The sequence below is a fragment of the Onychostruthus taczanowskii genome, unplaced genomic scaffold (assembly GCF_017590055.1).
Source record: "Onychostruthus taczanowskii isolate IOZ18803 unplaced genomic scaffold, ASM1759005v1 scaffold46, whole genome shotgun sequence".
Taxonomy (NCBI): Eukaryota; Metazoa; Chordata; class Aves; order Passeriformes; family Passeridae; genus Onychostruthus; species Onychostruthus taczanowskii.
The window spans coordinates 1639709-1656636 of record NW_024502125.1 but is presented as its reverse complement, the minus strand read 5'-3'; the positions used below and the strand labels follow the sequence as shown (position 1 = coordinate 1656636).

Sequence of the window (16928 nt, the reverse complement as noted above, 5' to 3'; positions counted from 1 at the left end):
GCGGGGGGCGGCCCCGGGAGCGCGGCTCGGGCGGGGGGCGCCGGCGGCGGGGGGACATCTCCGTCCCCTCACGGCCCCGTGTGTTCTCTCCGCAGGGAGCTCGGCTCGCCCTTCCGCCGCTCGGCAGGCCCGGAGGGTGCCCGGGGCCGCAGGTAAGGCGGTGCCGGCCCGGCGGGGGCGGGAGGCTCGGAGGGAGGCGGCCGAGGCGTTCGCCGGGGCCGGGGCCGGGGCCGCTGCGGGGTTTTGGCTGCCCCGCTGCCGCCAGTTCAGCAGCCAGAGCACTGCCGGCGCTCCCTCGCCTCCCTGGTGAAACCTGCTTTCCTTCACTTCCGGGGATCCGCAAACCGCACTCTTTTTCCATTTAGCAACACATTCTTGGTAGCATTTGCAGGTCTGTTGGATTAAATGCCTAATTCTGTAAACGCTGAACTTTTAACACTGGATCAGTGCTTTTTACTACACTTTCACATACTATGCACTGTTTTTAACTTCTAGCAAAAATGATCTTGCCCTTTGAAAGTGAACAAGGATAACTTATATTAAAGTGGTACTTGGTATCGCAAATCGGTAGGGTTGGAAGGGCCTCTGGAAGGGGATCATCCCGTCCAATGCCACTGCCAAGGCAGGATCATCTAGAGCAGGTGACACAGGAACCTGTTGGCATGAGCTTTGCATGTCTCCAGAGGGAGACTCCATGACTTCCCTGGGTAGCCTTTTCCAGTGCTCAGCCACTCTCAATGTAAAGCTGTTCTTTCCCATATGAAGGTGGAACTTACTGTGTTTTGTTCTTGTGTATGTGTGCTTTTATTTTGCTGAGTACTCAGAAATATTTTTTTTTTAAATATTCTGCAGGGTTTTCTCAATAGCAAAACAGAAAAGATGTTGGATATTAAGGCTTGGGCCGAGTACATTGTGGAGTGGGCTGCCAAGGACCCCTACGGCTTTCTCACGACCGTGATCTTGGCTCTCACGCCACTGTTTGTCATTAGTGCGGCGCTGTCATGGAAGCTTGCAAAAATGATTGAGGCCCGGGAACGAGAGCTGAAGAAGAAACAGAAACGCCAGGAGAATATTGCAAAGGCCAAACGAACAAAGAAGGATTAAATGGGCAAAAATGGTCTTCCTTGTGGAAAGAATCCACTTTTAAAATGAAATACTTGTACATTTTGTGTTGCAACTGTCCTTTGATACTTGATCCTGTTATTTCTTGAAGTATGAAATTTAATACTTCCAGTGTAATTTTTTCCTGCTGATTTGTGTTAAAATTTGCCCAAGTGACACTTGTTAGAGTAGTTAAATTTACTACTTGTATTCTAGTGCAGGTTGCTTTTCTAAATTTGCATGTTAAATGAAAAAAATTAACCTCTTGGATGGCTTTGGAGGTATATATTTTTTTTTCTCTTAGCTGAGCTATGACTTAACAAGTGTCTTAAAATTATCAAGTTAAGGGGAAAATGTGAATAATAAACTGGATTATAGAAATGCAATTTTTGGCATACCTTGAGCAGGGCTGTAGAGACAAGCTAGCTGTAGCATTAGACAGCAGACATGACTGATCTCATTTAAGGTCACTGCATATGGCTGTGTATGCCCATAGTGGCTGCTGCAGTGTCTTTGATGGTGCTGCTTGTCTGCAGAAATAACCTACCTTAGCTTTTCCTTTTTCTTGAACTACAAGCCATCAACAGACTAACTTCAGCCCAAGTTCTAGGAAACTGATTGCTTGTTCTTATTAGCTTCGTTTCTCTTAAGGCATTCATGTTCTATAAAATACAGTACTATTGTTTGGTCTTCCCTAACAATCACCTGAATGCTCCACCTGTAACTAATTTGTTTTTGCCTTCATAAATTCTTTATGCCTCAAAGAATAGCCATAAGTTGGGTGAGACCAAAGACCCCAGTGGCGTAGTGTTCTGCTATAGCAGATGGCTGTGCAAGGATGATGCACAAGCTGGTGACAGTAGTTCTGGTGACAGTAACCTCCTGGCTACCTTTGATCTAAGACTTGAGTTTAGGTAGGATTTTTGTTCTCATGGCCCTTGAAACTCTGCTGCCTTACAGGTTGCAAGATGCTGACATAGTCAGAAAAGTCAGGTTTGTTTTGTAAATACATCAAAATTATTTAACCTTATTTCCAATTAATCTCTTCTGAATAGACTTGATTAATTTTTCCAAGCCTAATTTTTTAATAATAATAATGTGTGTGGTGGCCTCTACGTAGTCTAGTTCAAAAGAGCTTGTAGCAGTCATTAAGATTTTACATTTTGCATCAGCACAGAGTTGTGCATTCTAGCAGCTACTCTTTGATCAGGTTTGAAAATAAAACCTTAAAATAATACCATTGTTCAAATGAAGAGACCTATGGAGCTGGCTGACACCAAGGGGGATCAGAAGTGGGGAGTCTAACTGAAATTACTTTGAAGTAAATGTGAAGTTGGATCCCCTTTCAGTTTTGTTGGTGAAAGCAAGCATTATTAGAATATGACATCTGGGCATTTTATAAATATGTGAGATTAAGTCTCCATGTTTTGTATGAAGTGTTGTCAAATATGTATGTGTTCAACCTTTGATACCTACATAGCTTGAAACACAGGCAGGAAAACTGATGAGGGATACAATCCGTAAATAAATTTGATACTTTTTGAAAAAAAATTGTGTGGTCTTTATTTTTATTTGAAGTTCTCAAACATCATCTCTAAGCAAATAATCTGCAGATTTTATGTATCTGAACTATGGCCAAAATGATCTCATCATGTAGGGAAGTCCATGGATTCACAAGGAATAAAAACTAATATTTTTTCTAAATATTTATGACAGTCCCTTGTCCCAGACCTAGTGTTATTTTCCAGCAGCTTTATCAAGCATTCTAGCTTCTATTATAGCAGTTATATGTATTTTAACTGATTTTACCCTGTACAAATTGCTATCTGCAAATCAAACATTCAAAAATTCAAATTCCGTGTTGACTGTTTTAAAATCAAACATTCAAATATGTTGACTGTTTTAAGTTACAAGAACATCTCTACGATGAGTACAGTGTGTAATCACTGTAGTGTCATAGTGATTCCTGTTAATGAAATCAAATTTTCTGTCTGCTTGCCACTGTAAAGCATGCTGGCACTGCCAAGGGATTTATTCTGAAGAGACATTTTGGCCAAGGCTTGGGAAAATATAAGTGTACAGACAACAATTATTACATTAAGAACAGTTTTAAAACTAAATTAGCCTTCAAGGATAAAAGCAATTTAGACTTCAAGAAAATTTAGATAGTCTTTTAAGTATGAATTCAAGAGTAACTGATGAACAGAAACTGTCAAAACCAAACCTATTAACACACCCTGTTTTTCACTAAACCCAAGCACTTCACAATACTTTGTCATGATCAAGTCTATTTGAATAGTTCTGCAAAAGTAACTGAACCTGCTTTAATACTACTTTATTGTACGAACTGTATGTAACAGCTGTGTATGTTGTTTGTTAAAATACTAATCCATTAACAGTACCTGTCCATTAAATTGCTTATTTATTTTGACTACTACCACTGCCCGGTGGCATCCAGGCACCTGGCTGGAAGATATTTGCAGTGCTCGTGGGGTCTTGTGAGGGCTCCTTCTTTCCATAGTAAGGGGCAGATGCATGGCCTTTAACCTGAGTATGACTTGGTTCAGCAACAAGTCCTTCCTCATACTCCTTGGCCTGAAGCAGCTTATCCTTTTCAGATACATCCTTGACCTTCTGCTTCATTTCTTCTCTATAGTTTTCATTCCTAAGAATCTCCTAAAAACACAGTAGAAAGATAGTTAGGTAAGTCAGTAACAATGCAATATTCAGTGTTGCAATAAAACATTTTAAACAGTCGTTTCTTAATTTTATAACCCACATTTGCAGGTATTAAATGTGGCAAAATTGGTTGGTTTTCCACAACTGCAAATTCAATCCTAACTGTATTGTGGTGTCCACTTCACTATTCTATTGGAGCAAAAAGAAGAAATTAAGAAATTAAATACATCAATAAATGTGAAAGTACATTAAAAATAAGGTTACTTTTTGCATTGTTTCCTGTGTAGGAGTTGATACTTTCAGCTATTTATCATTTGCATATTTTCCTGTAATTCCCTATGTCTGTGGTGTTAGGTACCTGTGCCTCAGGGCACAGTTTTGCGAGAAACAGATGTGCAGCCTTTGGGGTCTTGCTAGTGCAAGACTACAAAATAAATAACTAACATCACAAAATCACGGATTGGTCAGGTTGGAAGATAGTGCAGTGGGTCATTTGGTCCAACTTCATTCAACCTTCATGCTCCAGCAGAGTCATCACAGAGCACATGGCACAGGATTGTGTCCAGATGCTGCTTCATTATTTCCAGTGAGGGAGACTCCACAACCTCTCTGGTCAATCTGTTCCAGTGCTCGGTCAACCCCACAGTAACAAAGTTCTTCCTCATGTTCAGAAGTTCTTCCTCATGCCCAGGAACTTCCTGGGCATCAGTTTCTGCCCATTGCCTCTTTTCCTACTGCTTGGCACCACTGAGCACAGCCTGGCTTCATCCTCTTGACAACTTCCCATCAGATGCTGATAAACATTGATCGCATCCCCTCTCAGTCATCTCTCCTCAGCCTTTCCTTGGAGGAGGGATGCTCCAGTCCCCTAATCAACTTCATTGCCCTCTGCTAGACCTGCTTCAGGAGCCCCATGTCTGTGTTGTCCTGAGGAACCCAGAACTGGACACAGGACTCCAGGTGAGGCCTCACCAGGGCTGAGTAGAGGGGCAGGATCACCTTCCACCTTCTGGCAGTGCTCTTCCCAATGTCCCCAGGATGCCATTGGCATTCTTGGCTACCAGGACACGCTGCTGGCTCATGGACAGCTTGCTGTCTACCAGGACCCCCAGAGCTGCTTCCCAGCAGGTCAGCCCCAGGCTGTGCTGGTGCCTGGGATTGTTCTTCCCCACATGCAGGACCCTGCATTTGCCTTTGCTGCATTTCAGAAGGATCCTCTCTGCCCATCTCTCCAAGGTGTCGAGGTCCTTTGAAGGGCTGCACGGCCCTCTGGGGTATCAGCCATTGCTCCCAGCTCTGCATCCTCAGCAAACTTGCTCAGGAGGCATCTGTCCCTTCACCCAAGTCACTGGTGAGTAAGTTAAACAGTCGGGAGCCCCATACTGAACCCTGGGGAACAGCACCAGTGACAGGCCTGCAGCTAGACCCTGGGCCAGGGATTGCATCCAGCTAGACACTGGGCCAGGGATTGCATCCAGCTAGACCCTGGGCCAGGGACTACAACCCTCTTGGTTCTGCCATTCAGCCAGCTCTCAATCCACCTCACTCCACTCATCCAGTCCACATCTCTTGAGTTTTCCTACAAGAATGCTGTGAGACACAGCGTCAAAAGCTTTGCTGAAGTTGAGGTTCCACTGCTCTCCCCTCCTCCATCCAGGTAGGTTCATCATAAAAGTCAATCAGGTTGGTCAGGCATGATTTATCTGCAGTGAATCCTTGCTGGCTGTTCCTGATCACCTTCCAGTCATCCATGTGGACAGAGATGGCCTCCAGAATTAAGAAAAAGGCTGAATTCTTTTCTCCAGACTACAAGTATATGGAAGAATTAAGGACAAACTGTACCAGCACACTCCTCTGTGAACAAGAGACCATGATATTATTTTAGGAATTTAGGTGCTAAAATACATGCGGTACTGCCAAGAATTTAAATAGCAACTATGAACACCTAAGAATGCTTAAAAGAAGGTAATTAAAGAAAACCTTATGTAACGGGTTGATCATGGTTGAATGCCAGATCCCCACCAGAGTTTGTCACTCCCCTCCACAGCTGGACAGGGGAGAGAAAATATAATGAAGAGCTAACAAGTTAAGGACTGTGAGAGATCACACACCATATACCATCACAAGCAAAACACTCAATCTTATTGCAGGATGATGAGAAGTAAAATTAAATCTTAAAATCACCTCCCCCCTACTCCTCCCTCCTTCCCAGCTTTGTCCTCTCCCTGTAGCAAGTGCAGGGAGATAGGGAATGGGAGTTATGGTCAGTTGATCATACATTCCTGCTTAGGGAGAGGAGTCATTCCCATATATGATCACAGGATCCCGCTCATGGGAGAAGAGTTCTCCATGAACTTCTCCAGCATGGGTCCATCTCATGAGCAACAGTCCTCCCCAAAGTCCTGCAATATAGGTCCCTTCCATGGGGTTCAGGACTTCAGGCACAGCCTGCTGCAGTGTGGGTCTCCCACAGGGTCCCAAGTCCTACAAGGAAACCTGCTCCAGCATGGGCTCCTCTCTCCATGGGTCTGGAGGTCCCTGTCAGCACCTCCAGCACAGGCCCCCCACAGGACCACAGTTTTGTTTCAGGCATCCCCCTGCTCTGGCCTGGAGCGCCTCCAGGGGCTGCAGGAGAACCTCAGCTCTGGTGCCTGGAGCACCTCCTGTCCCTCCTTCTCCCCTGACCTGGGGGTCTGCAGGGCTGTTCCTCTCACATATTCTCACCCTACACAAAAACGCTACAAAACTTTTTAAAGTCTTTTTAAAGTCTCCTTAAATATGTAGTCAGAGAGGCATTACCACCACTTCTGATGGGCCCAGCCTTGAGCACAGGCATGTCCATCCTGGAACTGGCTGGGACTGTCTCTGTAAGATATGGAGGAAACTTCTGGCAGCTTCTCACAGAAGCCATCCCTGTAGCTGCCCTGTTACCAAAACCTGGCCATACAAACCCAATACACCTTATCTTAGAGGTACCACGGAATGCAGCCCTTTTCTTAGCTCTTAGTTGCCTCTATACTTAAATTCACAGCGTGCACCAAGCAGAGGCAGAACCCTTTGCATACAAATGGAAATTGAATGGAAATACACAAGTAATACACAAAAATACTCACATGCTCAAATACAAATACTGCAAAGCATTTTCAACAGTCAGTACAGCAAAACTTCTTTGTGGCATCTCTCAATTCTATCCTTGTTTACCACATGCCTATGTAAATCCACCATAACCTTATTGATTTCCAGGGGATTACTCCTACGGTGCTTGTAATAAACCACTATTAAGAAACAAGTAAACCAAACACCTTTGTGATAACTGAAGACTGCATCATTGTCTCTGGTAAAACAATGGGAAGTGATTTATTAAAATACAAACACAACCTATTTACTATGAACAGCTTTTAATTTAAAATCTGTTCAAGTGATTACTTCAACAAAAAGTTATCTTAATCAAGTAAGAGCAGCTGTAACTACACACCAAATGCTCCTAGTCCATTTTAAATGTTGATATATAATTGTTTTCTGGTTTTCAGACTCAAATAAGACTCTTTTAATCAGCTGTCTGTAGACAAAGTATAATTGTGATAGAGTAAAATGAAAAAGTGGATCTTAAAAAAAAAAACAAAACAACATGAGAAGTTATTCTTATTAGCAATTGCAAAAAAAACCCTGACACTGAAGTGACTTATTCAGAATTTTCTATACAATTTACCAAGATAAAATTTTTCAACAACAAAATATACACATCCATTTTTGGCATTAAACTCATGCCACTAACACATACACTGAAATCACTGGGTTCCTGTGCTCAAGTTAAAGAAAATATGAATTGGAAATATTGGGTCAATTGGCATGTTAGAAAAACTGGGTCAAATACATTCTCACTTTGGGATTCCACTGCTAACCAATACTTTACTGTCTGATTTGCTTTAAAAAGAACTAAGGGCTAAAAGTTTGTTTGTTTGTGGGTTTTTTCTTTGCTTGTTTAAGTTACATTGTCAGGTTCAGAACATTTTTATTCTCTCCTTCTTCAAGATGAATCACAGTATAAGATGGCTATCTTTACTAGAAATTGGCCCCCAGTAAGTTTTCTGCTAAAATATAAGTACATGAACATGTAATGTGCTCTGACCATTAAGTACAAAATCTTTCTATCCAACCCAGAGAACACATTATCTATCAGATAGCTGCAGTTTTTAAAGGATTAGCTTGTTCTTCCAACACTCTCTTTTTGTACAAATAAATTATATAAGCTCTTTGAACCAGCAATTCTCAGGAAATACATGGCATCTCAAGAGTACCAGAAATGTCCTTTAGCAGTTTTACTAAAAGAAAACTCTAAGAACTGGGGCTATGCTGCAAAACTAAAAAACAAAAAATGCCTTAAGATACCCAGCCACATTTTAAAGCAGTTGAACTCCCTGTGTGCAAGTGTTCACTTTGATATGTATCAGCTCCCAGCATACAGAACAGGATACACATGATATGTCAAGAGCTACGCTCAACTACATGTTCTGCATCTTATTTTTAGGTGGAAAGTAAAACAAGACATTTTATCACTGCAGGTTGTCCAGCTTTGGTGATTATTTTAAGTTGCATGAAGTGTTTAACACTTCTAACATTTGGAGCTGCATGTCTTTCCTCCGTAGGTAGGCAGAGTTTAAGAAAGTGATGTCTAAGGTTTCCTTGAACATTATTATTAAGGAAATACCAAAGTAGCCCTTTGCAGAGTTTGAGGCAGCTGTTTTTCATCCACAAAACTGATGACTTCTGCATAATCTGACGTCTTAGTATTGGTAACAGCTGCACGATCAAAGAATGAAAGATGGCCTGCTCCTATGAGCAACACAGCTCAAGACACGTTGCTGTCTTCCAAGGGTGTTTCTGCAAAAGGCTTCGGGCTATATTTCCTGCCACCAGCATGAAATTTTCACTTCTGTTGTGCACTATGTATTTTTCAAAGCCCTCACATAACTCCAGCAACTGAGTTGTATTACAAAGTACCCTCTGTGGCATGGCAACTGTATTCACCTCTACTCCATACAAGGAGAAAAATCTAGACAAAGGATTTTAGATGCCTACCTTACTGTACTGGAAGAGCTCCTTGGTAGGGTAAATATTTGCAATGCAGTGTTCTTTTGCTCTTAAAGACTCCCATATTGTCACTCCTTTCCCCTTCCTGAATAAACCAGTAGCTTTACAAAATGAATAAAACGAGTTCCTCTTGGAAGGAAGATGTCATGAATACAAAAGAGGGTTCTCTAGACACATTAATTCCTTCAAGTGGAGTCTGGCTCAGTAGTGCCCAGTCTTTGCTGAACACTTCTTGCTATTATTCTCCACAGGCAGATGGTGGTACTGAACCCCTTCTATCCTGCAGCACCTGCTGAACCTCACACCCTGAGGAACCAGTTCCCCTCTCCCTGTGTCCTCAGCCCTTAAGCCAGCCATAGTCACATAGTACCTGCCTCCCACAAAACATATTCAAACTCCTGGGCACAAAGTTGTGAAGAGATTTCTAAGGACGCAGGTAAATGCAGATATGCAGTACCAAGGTACAGTGTCTAAGGGGCAGGGTTTAAGGGGTATTTTAACAGATTGGCACTTGCCAGAAGGTTCTTTAAACACCTAATCCTTTTATTGCAAGGGTTTTATATATTATTAATTTTGAGAAAAATGTCACTTTTTTTTTCAGATGGGTTTGTATTTTGATTAGAAATAAATAGTTTCTTTATGTTGTCTTAGAAACTATTTCATCTTCCCAACTTACCATAAGTTGAAATACTCATGATTTCTCTTGATTTGCACCTTGTTAGCTAGTTACTGTTTGATGCCAGAACTGAGAAACATCAGGACAGATTTTCTGAACTGTAGACAGTGCAATTCATAGAATACTCACATTTTATCTCTAATTTGAATATTTTATGTTTTATCATGAATTAACTTGGTCTGAGAACTCTGCATGTTAAAAATTCATACCTGTAGGTTGACAAAAATTTTAAAAATAACAAATGGGATGAAAAAATTGTTTTGGCAGAGTATTAAAAAATTGATGTAAGACAATTTAACATGTCAGAATTTTTCTTCATTATCAAATTAACAGAAAATCGGGCAAAATGCTAGAAGTTAAGCTGAATCACCATTTCTTAGAATATCACCAAACAATTAAATGAAACCCCATTTTCCAGTTTGACAAGTTAAATAGGCAAGATGAGATAATTGGCTATTACATCATATTTCAAGAGTAGGAGGCAGAGACAGGACCTCATCTTTGGGAAGCACTGAATGTTCTGATCCAGGGCAGGTCTTGATAACTCAGCAACTGAACATGAGCCCAGCAGTACCAGCTTGGGAATGAGAAATAATGTGGTAAATGAAAAGCTGTCACTGCATGGCAAAAACAGAGGAGTAGTTTGAAATAGAAAGGCTTATCTGGATTAGCCAAAATAGTTATTTAAATCAAACACTGACTCAACTGTCTGCTAATTTTGTAAAGAACATACACTAAATATGCTTGGTCCATTGACAAACAACATTAATCAAATCAATTTAAGATTTGTTTTGTGCAAGTTCATTTTTTAAGCAAATCTCTGATCAATTACAATATTTAGTTTTACATGCAGTGCTAATATCACATCTACTACCATGCTAAATCAGTGAATTATTAATCATAACTCACAGTAATTTTTGTTTAAAGTAAATCTGCAGACAAGCAGTGCTTAGTATTACTGAAGTACTATAGTGTTAGATATGAACTACAGAATCTCTGGCATGAGCTGACATAGTTTCTAGGGCACCACAGTGTAACACACTTTGGCAAGAACATGTAGCAAGAGGCAAAAGGAAGAGACACCAGACTGTAAAGCATATCACCAACACATGGAGACAGTAGGGGTTTGTGCCTGAATTAATTTTACAGTTCTGCAAAGGTATTTGTCCAAAATTATACATATATTCAAGATTATAGATGAGAGTTTGTAGAAGCAGCAAAAAACCACAAATTAGCCTGGCACCACTACACTCTGCCCTGAATAAAGGCAACTCATAGCCCTGATCCCCACAGGGCAAACAAGGAACTGTAGCTGTGAATCAGTCACAGTTTGGTCCTTGCCTTCCCTAGTCTACATATGATGTAATTTGTACCAGCCCTTTTCCTGGTACGCTTCCCTTTGCCCTACACCCCCGCTCAGCTGTGCTGCCAGTGAATCAGGACACAGAGCCAGTGCTCCATGGATAGGAGCTCCCACATGGACAGGAGCAGAAGAGCAGTAGCAGCTCTTTCCTCTGCAGCGTGGGCAATCTGGAAGCAATGGGACAAATTGGTGCTCCAATACTTCTCTGTGGCGTTTGGGCAAGCAAATATTTCAAACTTGAAGAGGAAGTAAAAATGAACAAGAGGAAAAAATCCAAAAGATGATGGCTTCTGCAAATGCTCAATTAATTTTTTTAAATTGACTCCTATGACTACTCCCTTCTATTTACTTCATAGCTCAGTTCTTTATATTGACAAATTTTATTGCCCTTTTGCACCAAATAATAATCCTCTCTGGAATAATGCATAATTTACTATGCAAAATGCTAATTAGTGCAACCTAAGTTATTGAATATGGCCCAAATCCTGGTTGTGATTCTGGACAACAATGCTGGGAAATATTTTGCTCAGAGACATGTTTATCCCTGTGCTTTTAAAATATTTTTTCCTTGAATCTGTTAATCATACTACAGCTTTTGGTGGCTTCAAAAGTAAATTACTCATGTGCTGAGCCCTAATCTCTATGTAAGAACGTACAATCTTCATGTCAGTGTTCTCATTTTACAACTTCTCAACTGAAGCATCTGAAAGCAAACAGAGGCAAAACTATAACATGCAATCCCAACAGTGTCAAACAAAGCATTTTCCTAAACTGCATTCCATCCTCCTTAAAGGAATGGAAATTCTGCGTAAACTAATCTACATGGATGAACCTGCTTTTGATCATACCATCTCTCAAAGTAATATTTATGATCAAACAGGAATAGTGGATATACATTGTGGGAATTAAATAGAATTTAATTTCAATGTACTTATTTGGGGGTTGAGAGGAAGAAACCTTCTGCTTATTACAACTCACTGAAGTATGTTTTTTTTGCTTGACAAGGAGTTTGCCAAAACAGATAATGATGGATATCCTAGAAATAGTTTGAAAGAATAGAGGCATCATCACATTAGGTTTTTTTAGCATTTCACCTTCTATCCAACTGAGCAATTCAGAACTCACTGAATTTTATTACTGTGTAACAAGTACATACTGCATGAGAAAAGCAGCCATTTACTGTGGTTTTCAATTTCAAGCTATTTTCAGGATCTTGACATTGAAGACGGCTTCCAGCCGGGCTATGCCTGGTGGGCTGCCGTGGCCAGGATAGCTCAGTGGTGCTCAGCACAGCGTCCGAGTTCCCAAGCAGTTCCCAGCTGCAGGCAGCCAAGCAAGCTTAAGTGATTTCAGCTCTGAGTGATTATCAGCTCTTTGTGATTTCAGCTCTTTAGCTTGCTTGTGCCGTAGCAGCAGACACAGGGAGAGAGAGGAGTAGCGCTGTGTGAGGGTCCAAAGAATTCTTTATTAGGGTCTTCCACGAAGGTCCTCAGTGACAGCTCTTCTGCCGAACCAGGCAGAATTAGGGGTTTTTATACTCTATGGGGGTTTTGGAAATTGTCCAATAGCAAGGGTCAGGGGAAAGTGACCTATAGGCTTACAGAGAGATAAGCAGGGTCCGAAAGGCAGAAGAGAGGGGCTTCTAAGGCCCAGTCATCATGACTTGGCATTTCCCAGCTCGGGCTTCTGACCGCCAAGGAGGCCTTGCAGGCCCTGGGACTGCTACATCTTGATGCCAATTAAAGGAACATGCAATTCCACTTTACTTCCCATTAAATACTAATGTAACACACACATACAGAGCAACAGAGAGGTTTCAGTTCAAACTGATATTTGTGGCTGTGCAGCCCTGTGTGTGCTACAGAGGAAGCAGCTTCTGTATCAACAGGGAAGTGCTATCTAGTGCAAAGACCTGTATACACAAAGATGTGTTACTAAGTGTTACTACCACTTTCAGGATACCATGTTGGTGGGTTGAGAGACAAATCATATTTCCCTCCACACCAGTTTCTCTTGACATTGCCATAATTGCAAGTTTCCTCATTAGTTTTCTGACACCCCAAGGAAGTCTGTAACTTTTTTTCTGTCTCCATTCTACAGACATGGCCTTAAATAATGTCAAGTTTCTCAGATACCCTTGAACCTCAGGACATTATCAGAAGTAGTAGCTAGAAGATCTGTTACGGGAGAAAATAAGGGTTAGATTTCTAAATATATTTGGATATCTTGTGTTACAGATGGCAGAATTCTTTAAAAGACTCTACAAATATCATGCCCTCTGAAATAAGAAAAAAAATCAAATAGAAGTCAGGCACAGAAGGGTCTGAAGAGAGGTTTCCTCCTTGTCTTCATGAGCATCTTTTCTTTCCTTTCTAAATAAGATGTGAAAAAACCAAAATATAAAGATGCCAGGTTTAAATTTCTGTAACTGGAAGAAAAACTGGTAAGTAGGGGAACATGCAAGACAGCACATTTACATTTACCTTGGAAATTTTTGGATGAGCTATACAGAAGGTGGACTATGGCTTTAACTATGGCTTTAAATTCTGACAACATTAAAGCTGAGCAGGTGAAGTAATACAGATGTAAAGTGATAAATTATTACATCTGCTTCCACAAAATAGCATTTGATTAAAATTATTTTAATATTAGTAGCCTTTAAAACATTCTTATTAATTTAAAACTGACATATTTCTTCCTTGCCAAAACACTTGCTACATACATCTAGTTTCCTATATATATAATAAAGTGTATTAGTCAACTTAGTTTTTAATCCCCAGTAAAACTGGTTAAAATATAATTTAGAGCTGTAGAGAAATAAAGTGCAGCCAACCATATATGATCACACTTAATACACATATAAAGGGACACATGACATGATGCTACAGTACTGCAAAAATATTCATATTCAAGCTGAGATTCTCACTGTTATTAAGGAGTATATGTTTTGTACACATACTGTACACATGCTCAGACAGGACAAAGGCATGATCCAGAATTTTATATCAAGACAGATTCCCTGATTACCATAGGAACAGAGTATGTTTAAGCAGAACATAAGAAATAATGTGATCTGCACTAATTTGTCAAGTTATCACCCTTATCATAATTAAGCTGAGACTTGACATATTTCAAGCTGTAAAAAAATCAAAAGGCAACCAACTGTTAACCAGTATCCCAGAAAATTATTTTAAAACCCAAGGCTTCCAGCATTAACATTCCTTATGTAACTGGCCAGGTTAGAAATAATGAAGGTGATGAGCAGTATTCATGAATTATGTCTAGCCAGACACAGAAGGCCAAGTGACTTCCTTCAAAAATGGGGAAAAAGGGATGAACACACAAGAAGGAAAGAAACTATTAGGGATGTGGTACATTTAACACTGCACAAGGTGACTTGTAGTATTTTTCCATTAAAAAAAAAAACAAAAACAGGAGAGAGAAACTAAAGAGAGAGGTAAAGCAACTTCTTCTGAGCAGAAGTGAAAACTTTATAATGGAAACAAGCAAACAAAAAAAATCAGTTAGGTGTTTGTGGAAGAAAGAATTTTGAATACAAAACATGATCAAGTCACACGAAAATCAGCAACAGACTTAGCTTGATATCATGACCCAACTATTCTGACCACTGTCAGGGAGGAACAATTCACATTTGTTCTCACTTAAATGACTGACATGTCCTGATGATTTTGAATGACATTTTGTTAGTCTACAGTATTTACCAAACCATTGGTTCCCAACATGTGGTCATCAGTGTGATCAGTAAGATCCAACGGGTTTGTGAAGCTGTTATCTCTGCAATATTTACAATTAAAAATTCATCATGAAAACTGGTAACCTGAGTTGTTGAGCAATCAAACATAAAATCTGTGGGCTTTACATCCTTTTTCAGAAATAGGCTGGTCTCATGAGAAATACACAAAAGAAGAAAGATTTGTTACCTAGGGTTTCAACATGGAATATGCCACAAATATTCCCTTGTTTCCTAACTACGAAACAGCAGTTTATCATACCATCTTTACTGTCAAAAGGAGAACATAATATGGAATAGCAGACAGTAAAATTTATGTAGCTAAAACACTAAAGCAAAGCAGCCCTACAAATAGGGACCAAACAATATGCTATATGTACTTCACTACTATAATTATAACCCTTACATCTCAATTACAATTATATTGAGATGTAAAGGTTTGTGACAGTTTCAAATTAGGAGAAAAGTAGATCCTATATAGCACCCCAAACTACTCTCCATAATAGAGATAAAATTAAGCTTTACTATCACGTATTAAAAATATTTCAAAATACTAGGGAGAATTTTTAACATACATGTATTTGAACTACTTTTTCTTACACAGGAAAAAAAATTGTTTAGAGATTACTTGAAAAGTTAACTATTTTCAAATTCCTAGTTTATAATTTCTGCTCTGTGATACAGTCAATGAACAGCCCTGCAGGTGAAGTACCTAGCTGCTAAATTATTTCTCAGATCTATTACCCCATGGAACTAAAAATATACAAAGTGCTGTAACTCTGAACGCACCATTAGTCACACGAATCTTTCACTCTCCATAAACTGCTTTTTCTGGAAGGTAAAATATTTAGAACACTATTGTTCCACAGTTCTCTCACCTGTGGAGACTTCTTGCTCCCTATTTCAAAAATGAACCAACATCTCTAGCAACAGGAGGAGTTTTATTGTGCCAAGTCCAGACCCAAGGCTGCCTGTCTTTGAGAAGGTTTATCTCAGAGCAACTAACAGAGCAGCCTGGCTCACAGAAATTGTAGAACTAAAGACACAACACTTCCCATCTTCAAACATCACATTAAGTGGTAATTTCAACAATAAAAGTTGTTTGCACACAGTTGGTATAAGCCAGAAGTAATTAAAATTAGGTCAGTCCAAACTTAGATGGAGCAACTGTTGTAGTGTAGTATCAGTTCCATGGCTCTACCTAAGTAACTAGATTGGGGAGGAAAGGGAAAAAAATTAAAAAATAAAAACGCAAGCCCACATTTACTACTTTCTGAACAGGTTTAAGGATAAATTTAACTTAAACTTCTTTCATTCATGGATGTATTATAGTCCTTACTGTCCCTATAGCCTCAGTGGCAAGTGTGAAAGAGGGGCAGAGAGAATTAGTTGAAAAGCTGTATGTTGTGTAGGAGCTTGTTTCAATGACAAACTTCCCCAGGTCATCTCAACACACAGGCAGTCAGGACAAATTTTCATGGGCCAGGATGTTCCAGAAGACCTCAGTGACCAAATGGCTGGATATGCCAGCATATGTTCAAGGATCTGAACTTGACACAGTTACTCCTGATGAAAGTCAAGTATCTGCCTCCCTGGTTGTAATTTTGAATCTGCTGCAGCAAACTATGTCTTCTCTCTCATTCCCAGCTGGTGCTTAGCAACTTATAACATAAATGCTGGGCAAGTCATGTATGTATGTGTGCATGTATCTGCATACACAGATCAGCAGTCAAACTTGTTTCTAAACTCCTTACAAACTCATCAGCATGAAAGACACTAGGGGACATTTCTCTGCTTTCTCTTATGGAAAAAGACATAGCTGCAACTCCCTATAGCATTAGCACTGTAAAATGCTAGTGCAATTGGTTTTTCTGATTTGATGAATCCACTGGCAGCTGGGTTTGAAACCCACATTTTAATACCAACTACTATAAAAAAAACCTTACATTAATTAAAATGCCATAGCAGTAATTTAAGAATTTTTTAATTGAAGAGACTCTTCAATGGTTCTGATCATCTTAAAGAACCTATGTATATCATCTTAAAAGAATTTTAAATTTAAGAAATAAATATAAATTTAATAAATTTTTATATATAAATAATATATAATATAAATATAAATTTAATAATATATTTAAATATAAATATAAATTTAAATATAAATATAAGAAATAAAATTTTACTTTTTGCTAAGTGTTAGCTAGACAGTCAATGTGCATTTTCATCAATTAGGCAAGGAACATACTAAATTCTCCCCCATAAGTGGC

The 16928-nt window shown here is 39.7% G+C and overlaps 2 protein-coding genes across 2 annotated transcripts in view; one reads left to right on the top strand and one right to left on the bottom strand.

The window, feature by feature from the left end:
- Positions 1-6: 6 nt before the first annotated feature.
- SMIM15 (small integral membrane protein 15) lies at positions 7-2652 on the top strand. The gene is made up of 2 exons (XM_041414584.1): positions 7-152; positions 853-2652. Exon 2 carries the CDS (start codon positions 880-882, stop codon positions 1102-1104), a length of 225 nt encoding a protein of 74 aa, XP_041270518.1. The 5' UTR covers positions 7-152; positions 853-879; the 3' UTR covers positions 1105-2652.
- NDUFAF2 (NADH:ubiquinone oxidoreductase complex assembly factor 2) overlaps positions 2653-16928 on the bottom strand; it is a 58694-nt gene continuing 44418 nt past the window's right edge. Inside the window, exon 4 of the mRNA XM_041414585.1 lies at positions 2653-3777. Coding sequence (XP_041270519.1) covers positions 3520-3777 — 258 coding nt within the window. The 3' untranslated portion in view covers positions 2653-3519. The remainder of the gene's footprint in view (positions 3778-16928) is intronic.